The sequence below is a fragment of the Nymphaea colorata genome, chromosome 1, assembly GCF_008831285.2.
Source record: "Nymphaea colorata isolate Beijing-Zhang1983 chromosome 1, ASM883128v2, whole genome shotgun sequence".
Classification (NCBI taxonomy): Eukaryota; Viridiplantae; Streptophyta; class Magnoliopsida; order Nymphaeales; family Nymphaeaceae; genus Nymphaea; species Nymphaea colorata.
In genome coordinates, this window is record NC_045138.2 from 25414140 (window position 1) to 25428702 (window position 14563).

General features: G+C 38.8%; 3 protein-coding genes across 4 annotated transcripts; 1 reads left to right on the forward strand and 2 right to left on the reverse strand.

Annotated features, from left to right (window-relative positions):
* Nucleotides 1-3811: 3811 nt before the first annotated feature.
* On the reverse strand, nt 3812-4252 carry LOC116268192 (glycine-rich protein 23-like). Its single transcript, XM_031649969.1, has one exon. The coding sequence runs from the start codon at nt 4250-4252 to the stop codon at nt 3812-3814; it is 441 nt and encodes a 146-aa protein (XP_031505829.1).
* A 2648-nt stretch (nt 4253-6900) lies between these two features.
* LOC116268288 (glycine-rich cell wall structural protein 1-like) lies at nt 6901-7332 on the reverse strand. The gene has a single exon (XM_031650028.1). The coding sequence runs from the start codon at nt 7330-7332 to the stop codon at nt 6901-6903; it is 432 nt and encodes a 143-aa protein (XP_031505888.1).
* Nucleotides 7333-11655: 4323 nt separating this feature from the next.
* LOC126410570 (glycine-rich cell wall structural protein-like) lies at nt 11656-13287 on the forward strand. 2 transcript variants are annotated; one of them, XM_050080661.1, is made up of 2 exons: nt 11657-12141; nt 12196-13287. In XM_050080661.1, exons 1-2 carry the CDS (start codon nt 11757-11759, stop codon nt 12993-12995), a joined length of 1185 nt encoding a protein of 394 aa, XP_049936618.1. In that variant the 5' UTR covers nt 11657-11756; the 3' UTR covers nt 12996-13287. The 2 variants fall into 2 exon arrangements, with proteins under 2 accessions (XP_049936617.1, XP_049936618.1); XM_050080660.1 differs by having other exon boundaries at nt 11656-13287.
* The last annotated feature ends 1276 nt before the right edge of the window (nt 13288-14563 follow it).

The following is a 14563-nucleotide window of genomic DNA, read 5'->3' on the forward strand; positions in this document are numbered from 1 at the left end:
GGAATCCCATCGTAAGAGTGAGTCGAGTCATTGTAAAATTAATTGATTATACAACATCTTATGACTGATATGCATACATCCGATATTAATGCCAAGGACATAAAGGTTCCAATTAATTTAATCTGAATTTTACATTGAAAATCAAGTTCAACCGGTTGGAAAAGGAGAAAAGGTAGCGCCTTCACCACAAATCAAATCAACATTATACAAGACATTATACAAGAGAAACCTAGAAAATAATATGAACACAAATATTTCATATTATTGAATTTCTCACATAAAATGCAAGACAAATTCACATTTGATCAATACTAACAGAGCTCAAATGGGAAGGGCTTCATCACTCAAAACTAATACATACGAGATTATATTTATATTTCCAACTTCATAACCGACACACATGGAACACATAAGATAAAAAAGGAGAGGAAGTTACGTGCCGGGCGCACCATGTGCAATAAAAGAGGAAAAGACATTTTAAAAGTTTATTAAAAAATAAATGTCTTCCACTTTCTTTTTACCTTTTTTATTTTCAATTTTGTTTTTATTAAAAAAATCTTTTTAAATGTAAACTAAATGCTTAGTCATTAACCATACTGGCACGAAAAATAAATGATACATATAACTACATTTGATGTATATAACCAGGTTTGATGTAAAAGCCATGATCTTGGTGGCTCAAAGAAACTCATTGCTAAGCAAAGTTGGTTATATACACACTTCTTATAAGAGTGTGTAATGACTAAAATAAATCTATTAAATGAAATGGAAAAACTTTAATAAGGATAAAAAAAATCTATTAAATGAAATGGAAAAACTTTAATAAGGATAAAAAATGAATTATGAAAATATTAAAACTAAAATGTACATCGTTTACCCAAAAAAAATTCCAAAGTGCCACCGCCTCCTTTCTCTTTCATTGGAGCATATTTGTAGGATGCGCACTGCAACTACTAGATTTAGCAGCCAAGCCATGTCCTCCATTGTGCTTAGACACAAGAATTCACAAAAGTAAAAAAAAAAAAAAGGAGGGGTTTACATATTTTGAAATTTGTATAAAGTAATGTTTATGTTAGACTTTTTAACTCTTTCATAACCTATTTTACCTTTAAAAAAACAAGTTAACAAAAGCAATTGAGTTTCCTGAAAATGCAAAACAAATTCCCTTTTCCACCACCACCACCACCACCAATCCCACCGCCGCCAACGTTGTGACCGCCGCTCACGCTGCCGAGCCCACCTCCTGCGCCATCTCCACCACCAACATCACTTAATCCTATGCCACCACCGATTCCTCCACCACCTCCCCGCCTAGATCACCACGCAGCGCCACCACCGATTCCTCCACCAAAGCCACCCCTCCCAGGCTAGGGTGGGACCATTTCTGGTCTTCGAAGGGGGAGGCATCTTCATTCGGTAGCTTCCCAGCACCGGCGTGTACTGCAAGAAGGACAAGCAGTAGGAGGACTAACCTTCCTCCATGAACAGGAGGAGCCATTGTTTTCCCTGATCGCTTCTCTTGCTTCCTTCAACTCTTGGTATGAAAGAAGCGTTTGTTTTGGATGCGTGTGGAACTCGGAGGGACGTGGGTGGTGGATTTATGGGAACGTAAGGTTGGGAATGGCCTTTCATGTTGCAGAGAAAATCCTTGAGGTGGAGACGATCGTCGGTACCACCACCACCACCATGACTCGAAAAGGCCATCAACTTGACTTTCCTGTGGATTCATTCTTAATTTTCTTTACATACTTTGGTATGGTTGACGTGGTCTAGGGCTATCTTCCCAACCACGTAATAAATCCAACAGCAATGGCAACTCTCTCTCTCTCTCATCATTTTACTCATCACTTTCTTGTTCTTTGTTGTTGTTTGTATGCTTTACATCCACTGCTCTTGATGTGTTTCGTTGGAATGAATTCATTTTCAGCTCTCTCTCTCTCTCGCGCGCGTTAAGTTTCATCATAGGTCGTGGTAGTAAACCCTTTTTATTTGTTTCGATTTAAGCTTCCTAATACTAGTTCCAATCTTGTGAATGTCATTAGCAATATTTATAAATATGTGCAGATTCACTTCCATAGCCACAGATAACTTTTTCGGCTTCCAAAAAGCAAGGTTTTTCTCATGTTCAAAATAACAGACTTTTTTTGGAAAAATTGGAGAAGATTTCAGCAAATTTTAAAAGCAATTAATTTTTTGTTGAGAAAGAGAAAGGTAGCCAAAATCTTAAAGAATAAAAATAAAAATCCTTTACTCTTAGTCAATTGATTGTAATTAGTCAAACGGGTTACTAATAATTAATGAGATCTGGAATTCAATGGTAATTAGATTCAGATATAGTTTAAGACATTAATTGCGTCTGATGTGAAGATATTTAATTTGAATTGCTTTTGAGGTAACTAGTAAGCTCACATAATTTTTCTTCTCGATCCTCCTAATTAGGCCAAATATAAACATGATAACGAACTGAGTAATTAGCACGTGGCAGACTCGCAGTAACTGTATATATATCTATGTTAACCGTCTGAAATTAGTACGGGCAATAATTATATATATATATATATATATTAAGAGGTCCAGCCAATTAAGTGGTCTAATCCTTCAAGGGTGCCCGGCCATGGAGAGGAAAATAATGTTTAAATCATTGTCACAAATGTGATCATTTTGAGAGAGAAAAAAAAGAGCAAAAAATAGAAACAGTCATGGAGTTTGACAAGCATCAAAATGAAATTTTATTTCATTTGTTCCTTTTTTCCAAAAAGAAGTTTTTAATATTTTAATCAGCATTACGTATTCTGGTTTTCTATTGACAAATCTCAATTTTTAATCTTTTCTGTTATTTTGAAACTTTTTTAATTCCTAGGGTTTTCAGAGACAAGTAAACTTCACATTAGTATTGTATTAAAGATGATAAGAAATCTTTAAAAGATCATAAAGGAGCTATTAAGTGATTGGTGGTCATGATTGAGAGCTCCACATCTCTCCAAGCGATTCGGTACTGAATCAATCGATATGAGCCGAAATTAACACAACTATATTCATGAGTATTATAATTTTTTTGAAAACTTGAGTCAGTTAGCTGATTCTACAGGCCTAAGTAGTCACAATGGGCAGCCGGCCCGTATGATAGCTGATACACATATATACATATATAAGCGATGTTGGTGATAATGCCAAGGACATAAATGTTCCGATTAATTTAATCTGAATTTACTTTGAAATAAATCTAACCAATTTCAACCGGCCGCAAAACAATGCAACCAATTAAATCTGACCATGTTCCAATCGTTGACATCCTTACTGAGAATTGAGAGTATATTTCTTGAGAGTCAACGAGGAGCTTGAAATTTGAGTGAAGAAAGTTGATCGGAGACTTCTTTCCGCAGACTTTTTTCACTGATTTTCAATGCTAAAACCTGTACAACTGTTAAGTTGTAATTCTTACCATTTATGTTTGATCGCTTGTTTCATATGCAAGTAGCTTTTACAAGGAGATAGGTAGCGCCTCCACGACAAATCAAAACTATACAAGAGAAACCGAAAAAATAATAAACACACAAACATTCATATTATTCAATTTTTCTCATATGAAATTACGAAGACAAATTCTCATATGAAATTACAAAGACAAATTCCCATTTGATCAATACTAACAGAAGCTCAAATGGGAAGGACTTCATCACTCGAAATTAATACATATGATACTATATTTCTAACTTCATAGCCAACCCACGTTCAGCAATCAGACTCGAAACACATACAATCAGACTCTAAACACATACAATAAAAGTGTAAAAGTCCTCATATTGAAGGCTCAAGGAAGCCCACCGCCAAGTCCGCCACCAGCACCACCACCAAACCCACCCCCAAGGCCACCGAGCCCACCGCCTCCACCAAAGCCACCACCGCCGCCTCCACCTAGCCCACCAAGCCCACCTCCTGCACCAGCTCCGCCACCAAAGCCACCGCCAAGGCCACCAAGTCCGCCACCACCACCGAACCCTCCACCACCTCCGCCACCTAGACCACCACCTAGTCCAGCACCGCCACCAAAGCCTCCACCAAGGCCGGCGCCACCGCCTAGCCCACCGCCAGCACCACCACCAAACCCACCTCCAAGGCCAGGGTGGAACCATTTCTGGTCTTCGAAGGGGGAGGCATCTTCATTCAGTAGCTTCCTGGCACCGGCGTGAAGTGCAAAGAGGCCAAGCAGCAGGAGGACCAATCTTCCTCCATGAACAACAGGAGGAGCCATTGTTTCTCGATCGCTTGTCTTGCTTCCTTCAACACTTGGTATGAACGAAGCGTCTGTTTTGGATGTGTGTGGAACTCGGAGGGACGTGGGTGGTGGATTTATAGGGATGGAGGTTTGGAAATGGCCTTTAATGCTGCAGAGAAATCTGCGTGAGGTAGACTAGACTAGATAAGTACCACCGTCGTCTGCACCACCACCACCATAACTCGAAAAAGCAATGGAGTTAACTCGCCCATCTACTTGACCCTCTTGCACACTTTTTCTTAGTTTTCTTTATCTTCTTTGTCTTCTCAGATTTTGGTATGGTTGACGTGATCTGCAGCTATCTTCCCAACCGCCAGCCTCATAATAAATCCGACTGCAATGGCAACGCTCCTCTCTCTCTCTCTCTCTCTCGTTACGTATCATGGTAGTAAACCTTCCATAATTGCTTTGATTTAAGCTTCCTTATTCTAGTTCCAATCTCAGGAATGTCATTAGAAATATTTATAAATAAACTAAAAAAGCATGCCCGACTCACTTTTAACCATAGCCACACAGGTTTTAAATAGGCGAGATTTGTCACAGGCTTAAAACAGCAGAACTGTTCTTCCGGAAAAAAACAGGAAGATTTTGGTCAAATCCTAAACAATTAATCTCTCTACAAGCCAAAATCTTAAAAACAAAATGTGAATAGAAATTTGATAATTAAAGGTGGTAAAAAAGAGAAAAATGATGGGAAAATATGAAAACAAAAACTAGTTTTCACGTTCTTTTACATTTTCTTTCGTCTTTGGCGTGTGTTTTTTAGCTATACAACCTCAGTTCCAAACTGAAAATCAAGTGTCTATACGTTTTCAGCTGCTTTATACAAAGCAATGCTTCAATAGAAATTAACGGAGAACTGAGGAGTTTTTCAGAACCACCAACCGCTTGCACTTGTATATGGAAATAAATATGCAATTTTAATATGATATCTTATTTATTCGAATCGCCCCAGCTGTTGGTCACTTCTCCTTTAGAAATGCGGTCATAAATGCCTTTTCACATGCAGCAGCGAAGACTCTGAAGTCGAGGAAAGTTCTCGCCATCAACAAGCTGCTTTGACAGCTCGTAGAAACGATGACATCAATACTGTTGGCGCATAAAAGCTTGACTCGGAAGTCCCTAGAAGCTTTCTCCAACAAGAGTCTCAATCAACTGCCATTGACTTAAAATTCCACCGCAATAGCATTAATCTTTTTTTTTTCTTTCTTTTTCCATTAATCATTCCGCAGCAAGCTCATTGCAAAGAAAATAAATTATGTTTAAAACATTGTCACAGGTGTGCTTTTGAGAAAAAAAAATGCACAAAAAAACATTAAAGTTAACAAGAAAATGGAAACCGTCACGACGTTTCACAACCATCAAAATGAAATTATTCCATTTTCCCTTTTTTCAGAAAATAAGTTTTAATATTTTTTACATCTTTCTTTTAATATTTTAGTTAAGGAAACTCATTTGTAATAAGTTTTCTGTTATTCTGGAACTTTTTGAATTCTCTTGATTTTCACAGAAAAGTAAACTTCTTCCGGCGAAATAGAAGATCTATGTGATGGTAATGCTGGAACAAGCTCAGGTGCCAGCTTCATGCCCATTTTCTTAATGATGGGTGAAAGTGTTTTGAACAAAGACAAGCGGCTTGCCGCATGACATGACATATCAAGCTTTGTTAATTCACGTGTTAAAGTTTCATTTTATGGAAAAAAAAAATAGTTTTAATGGAACAGCTTAGCAATCTTCTCGTCTAGTTAATTAATTGGATGGGCGATCGCAATCTTTATGTAAATTCATTGTTCTCAACTGAATTACGAAGTTAAATAAATGTTATGGCAACAGAACAACTCATTAATTACTGACTGGTTACAATCTTCATGATCTTCGACTGTTCTCCTAATTACTCCGCTGAAAGTTAAATAAACATTTCAGCTATATATGAGGACAACTGAGTATGGCATGGAAAATGTTCCTCCAACTATAGCTAAACTATAATTTACGTCTTGAATCGACTTGTTAAACAGTTGACCATGAACAGATCATAACAGAATTCAGATTTTCTAATTCTCATATTATGTGAGCTATAATTAAAGATTCAAGTTTCAAATCTACTTTAGAGGGAAGGAAAGGCATGCATGTTTGAAATTCAACATATTTTAAGCAGGCAAGAATATAATTTCATTTAAATATAAATTCCGACAAACAAGATGTTCAAAGTTTCTTATTGAAGGTTGCCATGTTCTTTTGTCGCTAATGCAAAATTAATCTGATAAGCCTCAAACGGTATGGTATATAGCTGGTCAGGCGAGCATGCCAGTGGAAGCTCAATCGCCAGTTTAATTCTCATGAGTGGTATTCTTTTGGACGGTAAACAGAAACTTGCTTAGTGCAAAAGTCCTTCGTTGCTTGTGATGGAGAAAAGATGGTTGATAATGGAGTACATATAAGTCTGGTTACTCTGTTCTAACAAAGAGAAGAGTACAGTGCATGCATTTGCATTTGCTCTCTCAACTAGTCAGTCACACATACTTAATATTCTCAATGTTTGGAAGATAACACCACATTTCCAACTTTATTAGCAGACAAAACACACACTTATACACTGAGCATATATGGTAGGGTTATGTGGAGACTCAAGGAAGTCCACCACCAATTCCTCCACCAGCTCCACCACCCAAACCACCGAGCCCACCACCACCACCGAAGCCACCCCCACCGCCAGCTCCTAGACCACCGAGCCCACCTCCTGCACCAGCACCTCCACCGAAACCGCCACCAAGCCCTCCAAGTCCACCGCCACCACCAAATCCTCCACCACCACCGCCGCCCAGGCCACCACCCAGACCAGCACCACCACCAAAACCTCCACCAATGCCAGCACCACCACCTAAGCCGCCACCACCACCACCACCAAAGCCCCCTCCTAGTCCTTGAGGATGGAACCATTTTTGATCCTCAAAAGAGGAGGCATGATCTTCACCCAGTAGCTTCCTGGCACTGACATGTAGTGCAAGAAGTGCAATCACTAGGAAGATAAGCTTTCCTCCATGAATAGGCTGAGCCATCGTGTCTCTCCTCTCCTTTCCTTCACTGCCAGCAGTGTGAGAAAGGGTCTGTATGGGTGAGTGAGGAGCTTGGAGAAACGTAGGGTTGGATTTATAGAGATGGACGGTTGGGGTGGCCTTTAATGCTCAGCAAGAATCCGTGTGGCGGTAGCTTGAATAACTGCGATATCGTCTTCCCTGCCACCAAAACTCGATAGGTGAAAGGAGGTTCACTGTTTCATCCACTTGGACGTTCTCATGTTCAACTTCTTTTCCCCTCCTCTTCTTTCTTCCAGCTTTAATGTTGTGATGCTTACAGCTATCTAGTGAACCCCCAACGCTCATAATTAATCCAAGAGTTCTCTCTTTCTCTCAAGTTGCATTCTTATCATTGTTCGATCCACTGCGTGCATGCAATAATGCAACACGCCATGGTTTAGTAAAGGATTAAGTGAAGAAATGAACTGATAAGGATCAGCTTTGACGTGGTCTAAATCCCTAAACAATCATGCAGTTTTAGTTCCCTATACAAATCCAAGACCCAATCTGTAGTTCATTTGTGGAATTCAGCATTGGAAAATACTTTGAGAATGTTGCAGACGTTCAATCAATTGGTGCTTCTATCAGTTGCAGACGCTCGCGTGTCTGTGAAGAAGACTACTTGGTAAGCTGCCCTTTAACTAAGAAAGCTATGGTTAAGCCTCAGGCACACCAAATAACGAAGGCAACACCATGAAAAGTTGAGGGTGCAACGGTGGCAGTAACCAAACTTGATGTTCATCCTCGCCTTGGACATCTGGGTCGTGATTTTAATGACGCATCACAATTGAGAGAATTGATTTTCGATGCATTTATGGTCATTTGTTCTTAAAATAAATGAGAAAGTTTAATTTTACCGGCTCATAGACAACAATGCACAAGGAAACACTGTTCAAATCAATGATCATCATAATTGAATATCTTTTTTTTTTTTTTACAGTCTTAGCAATCTTTTTCTTGTGCAGTAAAATTTGCAACTCTCGATCATTTCTAATACGATCAATTAATTTCCTGTTTATTCAGTATGCATGTCTCAGTTATTGGCTAGTTCCCCCTTTCAAAATGCCAGAATAAATGTATGTTCACATGTGACAGAGGGAAAACAGCAAGCGGAGCCAAAACTACAGTCCGTAAACAAGCAGCATGCAGTTGTTTTGTATAAATTAATTAACGCATTTATTCTTTTTTTATCAGCAAAAAAAATGGTGGCTCGTTATAAAACTTGCTGAAGAAGGATCACCAGATCAGATCATTCACTGCAAGGACGAGTACTGTTTTGCCAAAATTTTATAAATGGAATAACAAAAAAAAGTCAAGTTTTGAATTTTTTTATTTAACTGCCCATATTACATATAAAATGCACAAAACCATGTGTCATGATATGAAAAATGACAAAAAACACCCTTATTGGTTAAATGGACGAACCATCTGTCCACACAACTAGGGGCGAAGCAAGGGAGGGCAGTTTTTGAAAATTTACATCTAATTTTTAAAAAAATGTTTATCTTATATAAAAATCTTGAAAATTGACATTTCGGTCCTTGTCAAAAATTTTAAACTATAATCTAAACCCTCTTAAAAAAAATTACTGGATCCACATAAAAGAGAGTGGAGACCCTCCTTAAAAAATCATAGTAAACTTACCAAAAAAAAAAAAAAAAACTCCGCTAACGTTTTTGTTCTTCTCTCGTTAGCAACATACAATAAAATGTGCTGTATGCAAACAGGTAGTTAAATGAAATAAATATAAATTTATTTTCTTGATGAGTTATACAACTAACTCGAGTTTGTTTTGTAAAAAGTTTTTCTGCAAATGCCTTTCTCTATTTGATTGGTACTCCATCAAAAGTCGGCTAATTGATACTTTAAAGAATGTCAGTGCGCTTATGATCTAAACCACAGATTTTTGTCCTGCATTTATTATCATAGATATTGACGTTATTTTGAGATTGTTTTAAAGCAAAAAATAGCCAGAAATGGGCCAAATGGCCGGTCATGTCTGGAGTCCCCATCGCACGATGCCTCATCTCAAGACTCACCATCGTGAGACGCTCGCGATGCATTTTCTGGGGAAAAACACACAAAGACAAGTTTTTCTATCTTCATAATTTGGATTTTGAATCACAGCCTTCGTCTTAATATGTTCCAAATTTGTGTTTATGGACGACATTAAAAGAGTTAAGCTCAAATCCTGCCTTATCAGCTATGCTGAGAGCTTGGGCCGGTTAGTTAACTTTCATACAGACAAGTTGGGCTGAGTTGACAATTGAGAGCCCGACTTAGCCCAATATATCCATTTGAATTTCATTTTTCTACAATTTTTATTTTACTATTATGAGCGAGTCCAATACATCCATTTGAATTTTATTTTTTTATAATTTTTATTTTACTATTATGAGCGTAAAGTTGATGGTCGTAACTAAGCAAGCCTACTAGCAATAACAAGGGCTTGGGCCTACCCAAGCCCGCTGATGCCCAGCCAGCCCTACCCTTAGGTATTGATGTTGATGGTTTGCAAGCAAAATCTACAAAAACTATTTACCGTAACCTCTTATCTTCCACGATAGATTGAAAAACTCATAATATTCTTAAAGTAAGCTCACGACCTTCAGTTTTCAAAATACTGATTTAAAAATTTGAGATTGTAAACTTATTTGCACATGAAACCAAGCTTTGTACAAAGTAGTCCAACTTGTGCTTGTAGAATAAATACAAAACTCATTTGCCATAAATGACCAGTAATGAATCATGCTGTAATGATTGCGACTAGTATTATTAGATGCTGCAGCTGATTGTGAAGAGTCCTCTCTTTTTTTTCTCTCTCTCTCTCTCCCTTTATTTATAAGTACACCGACTTAAAATCTTTAACCCTTCATTGATGACTCTTAAATACTCTTCTGCCCTCTACATCACTAAAGTTTTTTGAGATATTAAAATATAAAATGTAAAGTGAAGAAAGTCTATGTAAGAATATCATGGATTTCAATTAATTTGTTAGAACACAGGCGTTGAACTTTGAACTCATGGATTAATGATAGGTGAGTCAATTAGTTGCTACGTAGTAAAAGAAAGCAGACTTTTGCCTTTGCCGACACAGGTCATCCATGGAGCGTTGACCCAAAGTCTGGCGTTGTAAGTAAGCATTAATGGCTTCTCATCCTTCTTCCCTTCTGTCAGTCTTACTATCTTTTTTCTTTTTTATTTATCTTCTTCCTCTGTTGCGTGCTCGTGCAACCAAATTTTGGCAAAAATGAATCCAGTTAAAATATACTATATGCTAAAATCACATAATCACTATTGCATTGTTTCATGATAAGCGCAGCAACACTTTTGTTAATGATGTGCTACCTTAATATAAAGGTAAAAATGATTTTATGCTTAATACTTTTTCACTAAGTAAATATTAAAACATATCATATTAAAATGCACAAATGCTATTGTTTCAAAAAATGTTAATGGTGCCATATTAGTTTGCTTGCCGATACGGCGTATGGACGATGTACCTGCCGTATCACCCTCTTTTTATTTCATGAATCTAAAAATAAATTAAAAGATCTTGAATTGGTTTAAAAAAAATTTTTAAAAAAAATGAAAAGCTACTTAAGGGACAATAGAAAATCATAATCCAACGGGAAAATTTTGCCGTCCGTAAAAGTTAAATCACTCTGCAGTCGGGCTCCACGATACTTAATATGATCGACTCATCTCCAGCTAGTGGCTTACAAGAGATTAATCTCTTTCTCTCTCCATTTGTGTTATATATATATATATATATTTTCTCTCTCCATTTGCGTTATATATATATATATATATATATATATATATATATATATATATATATATATATATATATATATATATATATATATATATATATATATATATATATATATATATAATATATATATATATATATATATATATATATATATATATATATATATATATATATATATATATATATATATATATATATATATAGGATAGGACTATGATATAAAAATATGGCAACAAAGAAAAAAGCAAGTCAAAACAATCTTTGGTACAATTCTCTTGAGTCCGTCCAGTTGACTACAGTTGAAATTACTAATGGTGTCGATTATCGATCTCGCTTGGTGAAAAGAGGGAAGAAAGATGAGAGAAAAGTTGATCAGGTCATGAGGAGCGGCTCCCTTTTCTTGCTGGATGCGAATTTAATGTATGGGGTCACTTTCCCAACTGTGGGTTTACGCGGAAATGGATCTTCGCATTCAATGTCGACCATCCGGAAGCGTGTGTCAGTATGCATGCCACAAAGAAAAAAGGAGAAAGAAAGAATCGCTATAAAAGAAGAAGGCTTTCCGTAGCAGACAACACGCTAGACAAGCAAGCAGTCCTGTGCTTCTGCTCTTGTGACAGAAGCTGCAATGGCTTCTCCTGCGGGAAGACGCCTGGTGCTGGTGGCTCTCGCTGTGCTCGTTGCTCTCTGTGTTGGTCAAGTCGGTGCAAGAACTGTTCCTGATGACGAGAAGTTTTTTCACGATCCGGACGGCTTCGGGGGCCATTTCCGGGGTCCTGGATACGGATATGGCGGCGGCCCTGGCTTTGGCTATGGCCCGCATTGCCGGTTCTGGAAGCGCTGCGGTCCATACGGGGGTCGCCCTGGCCATGGATTTGGAGGTCGTCCTTGGGGTGGATACGGCCACCGTGGTGGGTTTGGCGGAGGGGTCGGAGGTGGAGCAGGTGGCGGTTTTGGGGGAGGTATCGGAGGTGGTGTAGGTGGTGGTTTTGGTGGTGGCGGTGGTGCTGGTGGTGGGCTTGGCGGAGGTGCCGGAGGTGGCTTTGGTGGTGGCGGTGGTGCTGGAGGTGGGCTTGGCGGAGGTGCTGGAGGTGGCTTTGGTGGTGGCGGTGGTGCTGGAGGTGGGCTTGGCGGAGGCGCAGGAGGTGGTGCAGGTGGTGGCTTTGGTGGTGGCGGTGGAGCTGGTGGTGGGCTTGGCGGAGGTGCTGGTGGTGGCTTTGGTGGTGGCGGTGGTGCAGGAGGTGGGCTTGGTGGAGGTGCCGGAGGTGGTGCTGGTGGTGGGCTCGGAGGTGGAGGAGGTGGTGGTCTTGGTGGAGGTGCTGGAGGCGGTGCAGGTGGTGGCTTTGGTGGTGGCGGTGGTGCTGGTGGTGGGCTTGGAGGTGGAGCAGGTGGTGGATTTGGTGGAGGTGCTGGAGGTGGTGGAGGTGGTGGGCTTGGTGGAGGTGCTGGAGGCGGTGCAGGTGGTGGCTTTGGTGGTGGGTTGGGAGGCGGAGCAGGTGGCGGGTTTGGTGGAGGTGCTGGAGGTGGTGCAGGTGGTGGGTTGGGAGGTGGAGCAGGTGGTGGATATGGAAAAGGGGGTGGTTTGGGCGGAGGTGTTGGAGGTGGCGTAGGTGGTGGTGGTGGATTTGGAGGAGGTGGTGGTGGTGGAGTAGGCGGAGGATCTGGCGGTGGTTTTGGAGCTGGCGGCGGTGCCGGTGGTGGTGCTGGTGGAGGCGTTGGTGGGGGTGGTGGCCTTGGAGGAGGGCATGGTGTTGGTGGAGGTTTCGGAATTGGCATAGGAGTTGGATTCGGTGGTGGAGTTGGTGGTGGTGCTGGAGGGGGTGCTGGTGGTGGTGCAGGAGGCGGATTTGGTGGTGGAGGTCGATAGTTTAATTACCAAATATTTGAAGTATGTTTCCAAAAAATATATGCCATTGTTTGTTGTAATGTTCTGAACGTCATGTTCTCATTGCATATTAAGTGTTTTTTGCAGTCATTAATATTGTAAAGTCTTGGTTGGGAGTTTCTGTGCTTGGTAATTCAAGAACGAGTATCGGACACTTGTAAGCAAAAGGGAGTAACATTATGGCAGTCCATGTGATCTTGGCAGTGCATGTTCAGAATTCCCAACTGATTTATTATCCAGCAAGGTGAAAAAACAAGCTTTTTAACTTCTTAAAGCTGCTTTTGTTTTCACTTTGGAATTCAAATTTGATGAAGTTACTTCACAAAAAAATTAATGGCAGCTTGATGCAATGGGATTATATATCACAAAAATTAACTCCTCATTTAAAGACGATGGCCCATGCATGTTTTCCATTAGATCTCCGCCCCCCAAAACTCGGCCACCAAATATTCTAGAGATGAGATAGAGGAAAAAAATATGGCAAAAACCAGACACTAATTAGGTTAGGGATAAAACCAGACCATTTATTTTCTTGACAAAAAATTATGATAAATAAAATATAAACATCTTAATATATTTAAAAACAATTATTATGATGTAAAACATATTTTGACTCAAAGTTATTTTTTCTTTATTATAAAAACGCTATTATAGCTTAAAAAATGATCAACTTAATATGTATTTTACATCAACCTATCCTTAAGATCATAGTGTCAGGATGGATAAAAAAAACACTTTAAATAACATATTTAAATAATTGGGTTTTTGTCCCTGACCAATGTTTCTATTTGAGTGATTGGTAGAAACCAAACACAGAGGTCAAAGATAAAAACCAGACCCTTTGATTTTGATTTCCAAATTTTTTTTTTGCAATATAACCTTGTTCATATAATCTTAAGAATTGGTTGATGCAAAAAATATATTTTTTAAAATAACAAAATGAATGGCCCTCAGGACATGATAATAAAAAAAAATAACATTTTTCATTAAAACGACTTGAATCAAAGCATGTTTTATGTATGTTTTATGTCAAAATAGTCTTTATAAACATATCAAGATGTTTATATGCTATAATAAAAAATCAAAAGGTCTGTTTTTTAGCTCGGACCTAAGTATCTGATTTTCATCAAATTCTTTCTCTCTCTTTTGATATATATATTTTCATTTATACGCATCCATAGTAGTTAAGAAAAAGATATAAACTAATATCAAGTAATGAAAATGACCATCTTCCTTTTTTCTCTGCCGCTTCATTCTCATCAGAAATCGCCATTTAAGTCCCATAATGAAGCAATCAATTTTTAAACCATCATTATGTTAGATAATAACGACCTAATGATGGTTTTAGTTAGATGGCTGGTCATAGCCGATCCTCTCGACATAGAAAACATAAATTTTTCTATCCCTTTTAGACGATCTTGAGATTTGCAGAGAAATATTTTTCCTTCATAATGGGATTGAAGATGAGGGAGGTAGTCAACAACGAGACATCCCTGGCTTGACGTGACATTTACTGGATAAGCGTCTACGCAATGTCAGAACCCAAACGC

Bases quoted from the DNA above. Each gene is read 5' to 3' on its own strand.
- LOC116268288 (XM_031650028.1), bottom strand. From the start codon at position 7,332: ATGGCTCAGCCTATTCATGGAGGAAAGCTTATCTTCCTAGTGATTGCA.
- LOC116268192 (XM_031649969.1), bottom strand. From the start codon at position 4,252: ATGGCTCCTCCTGTTGTTCATGGAGGAAGATTGGTCCTCCTGCTGCTT.
- LOC126410570 (XM_050080660.1), top strand. From the start codon at position 11,757: ATGGCTTCTCCTGCGGGAAGACGCCTGGTGCTGGTGGCTCTCGCTGTG.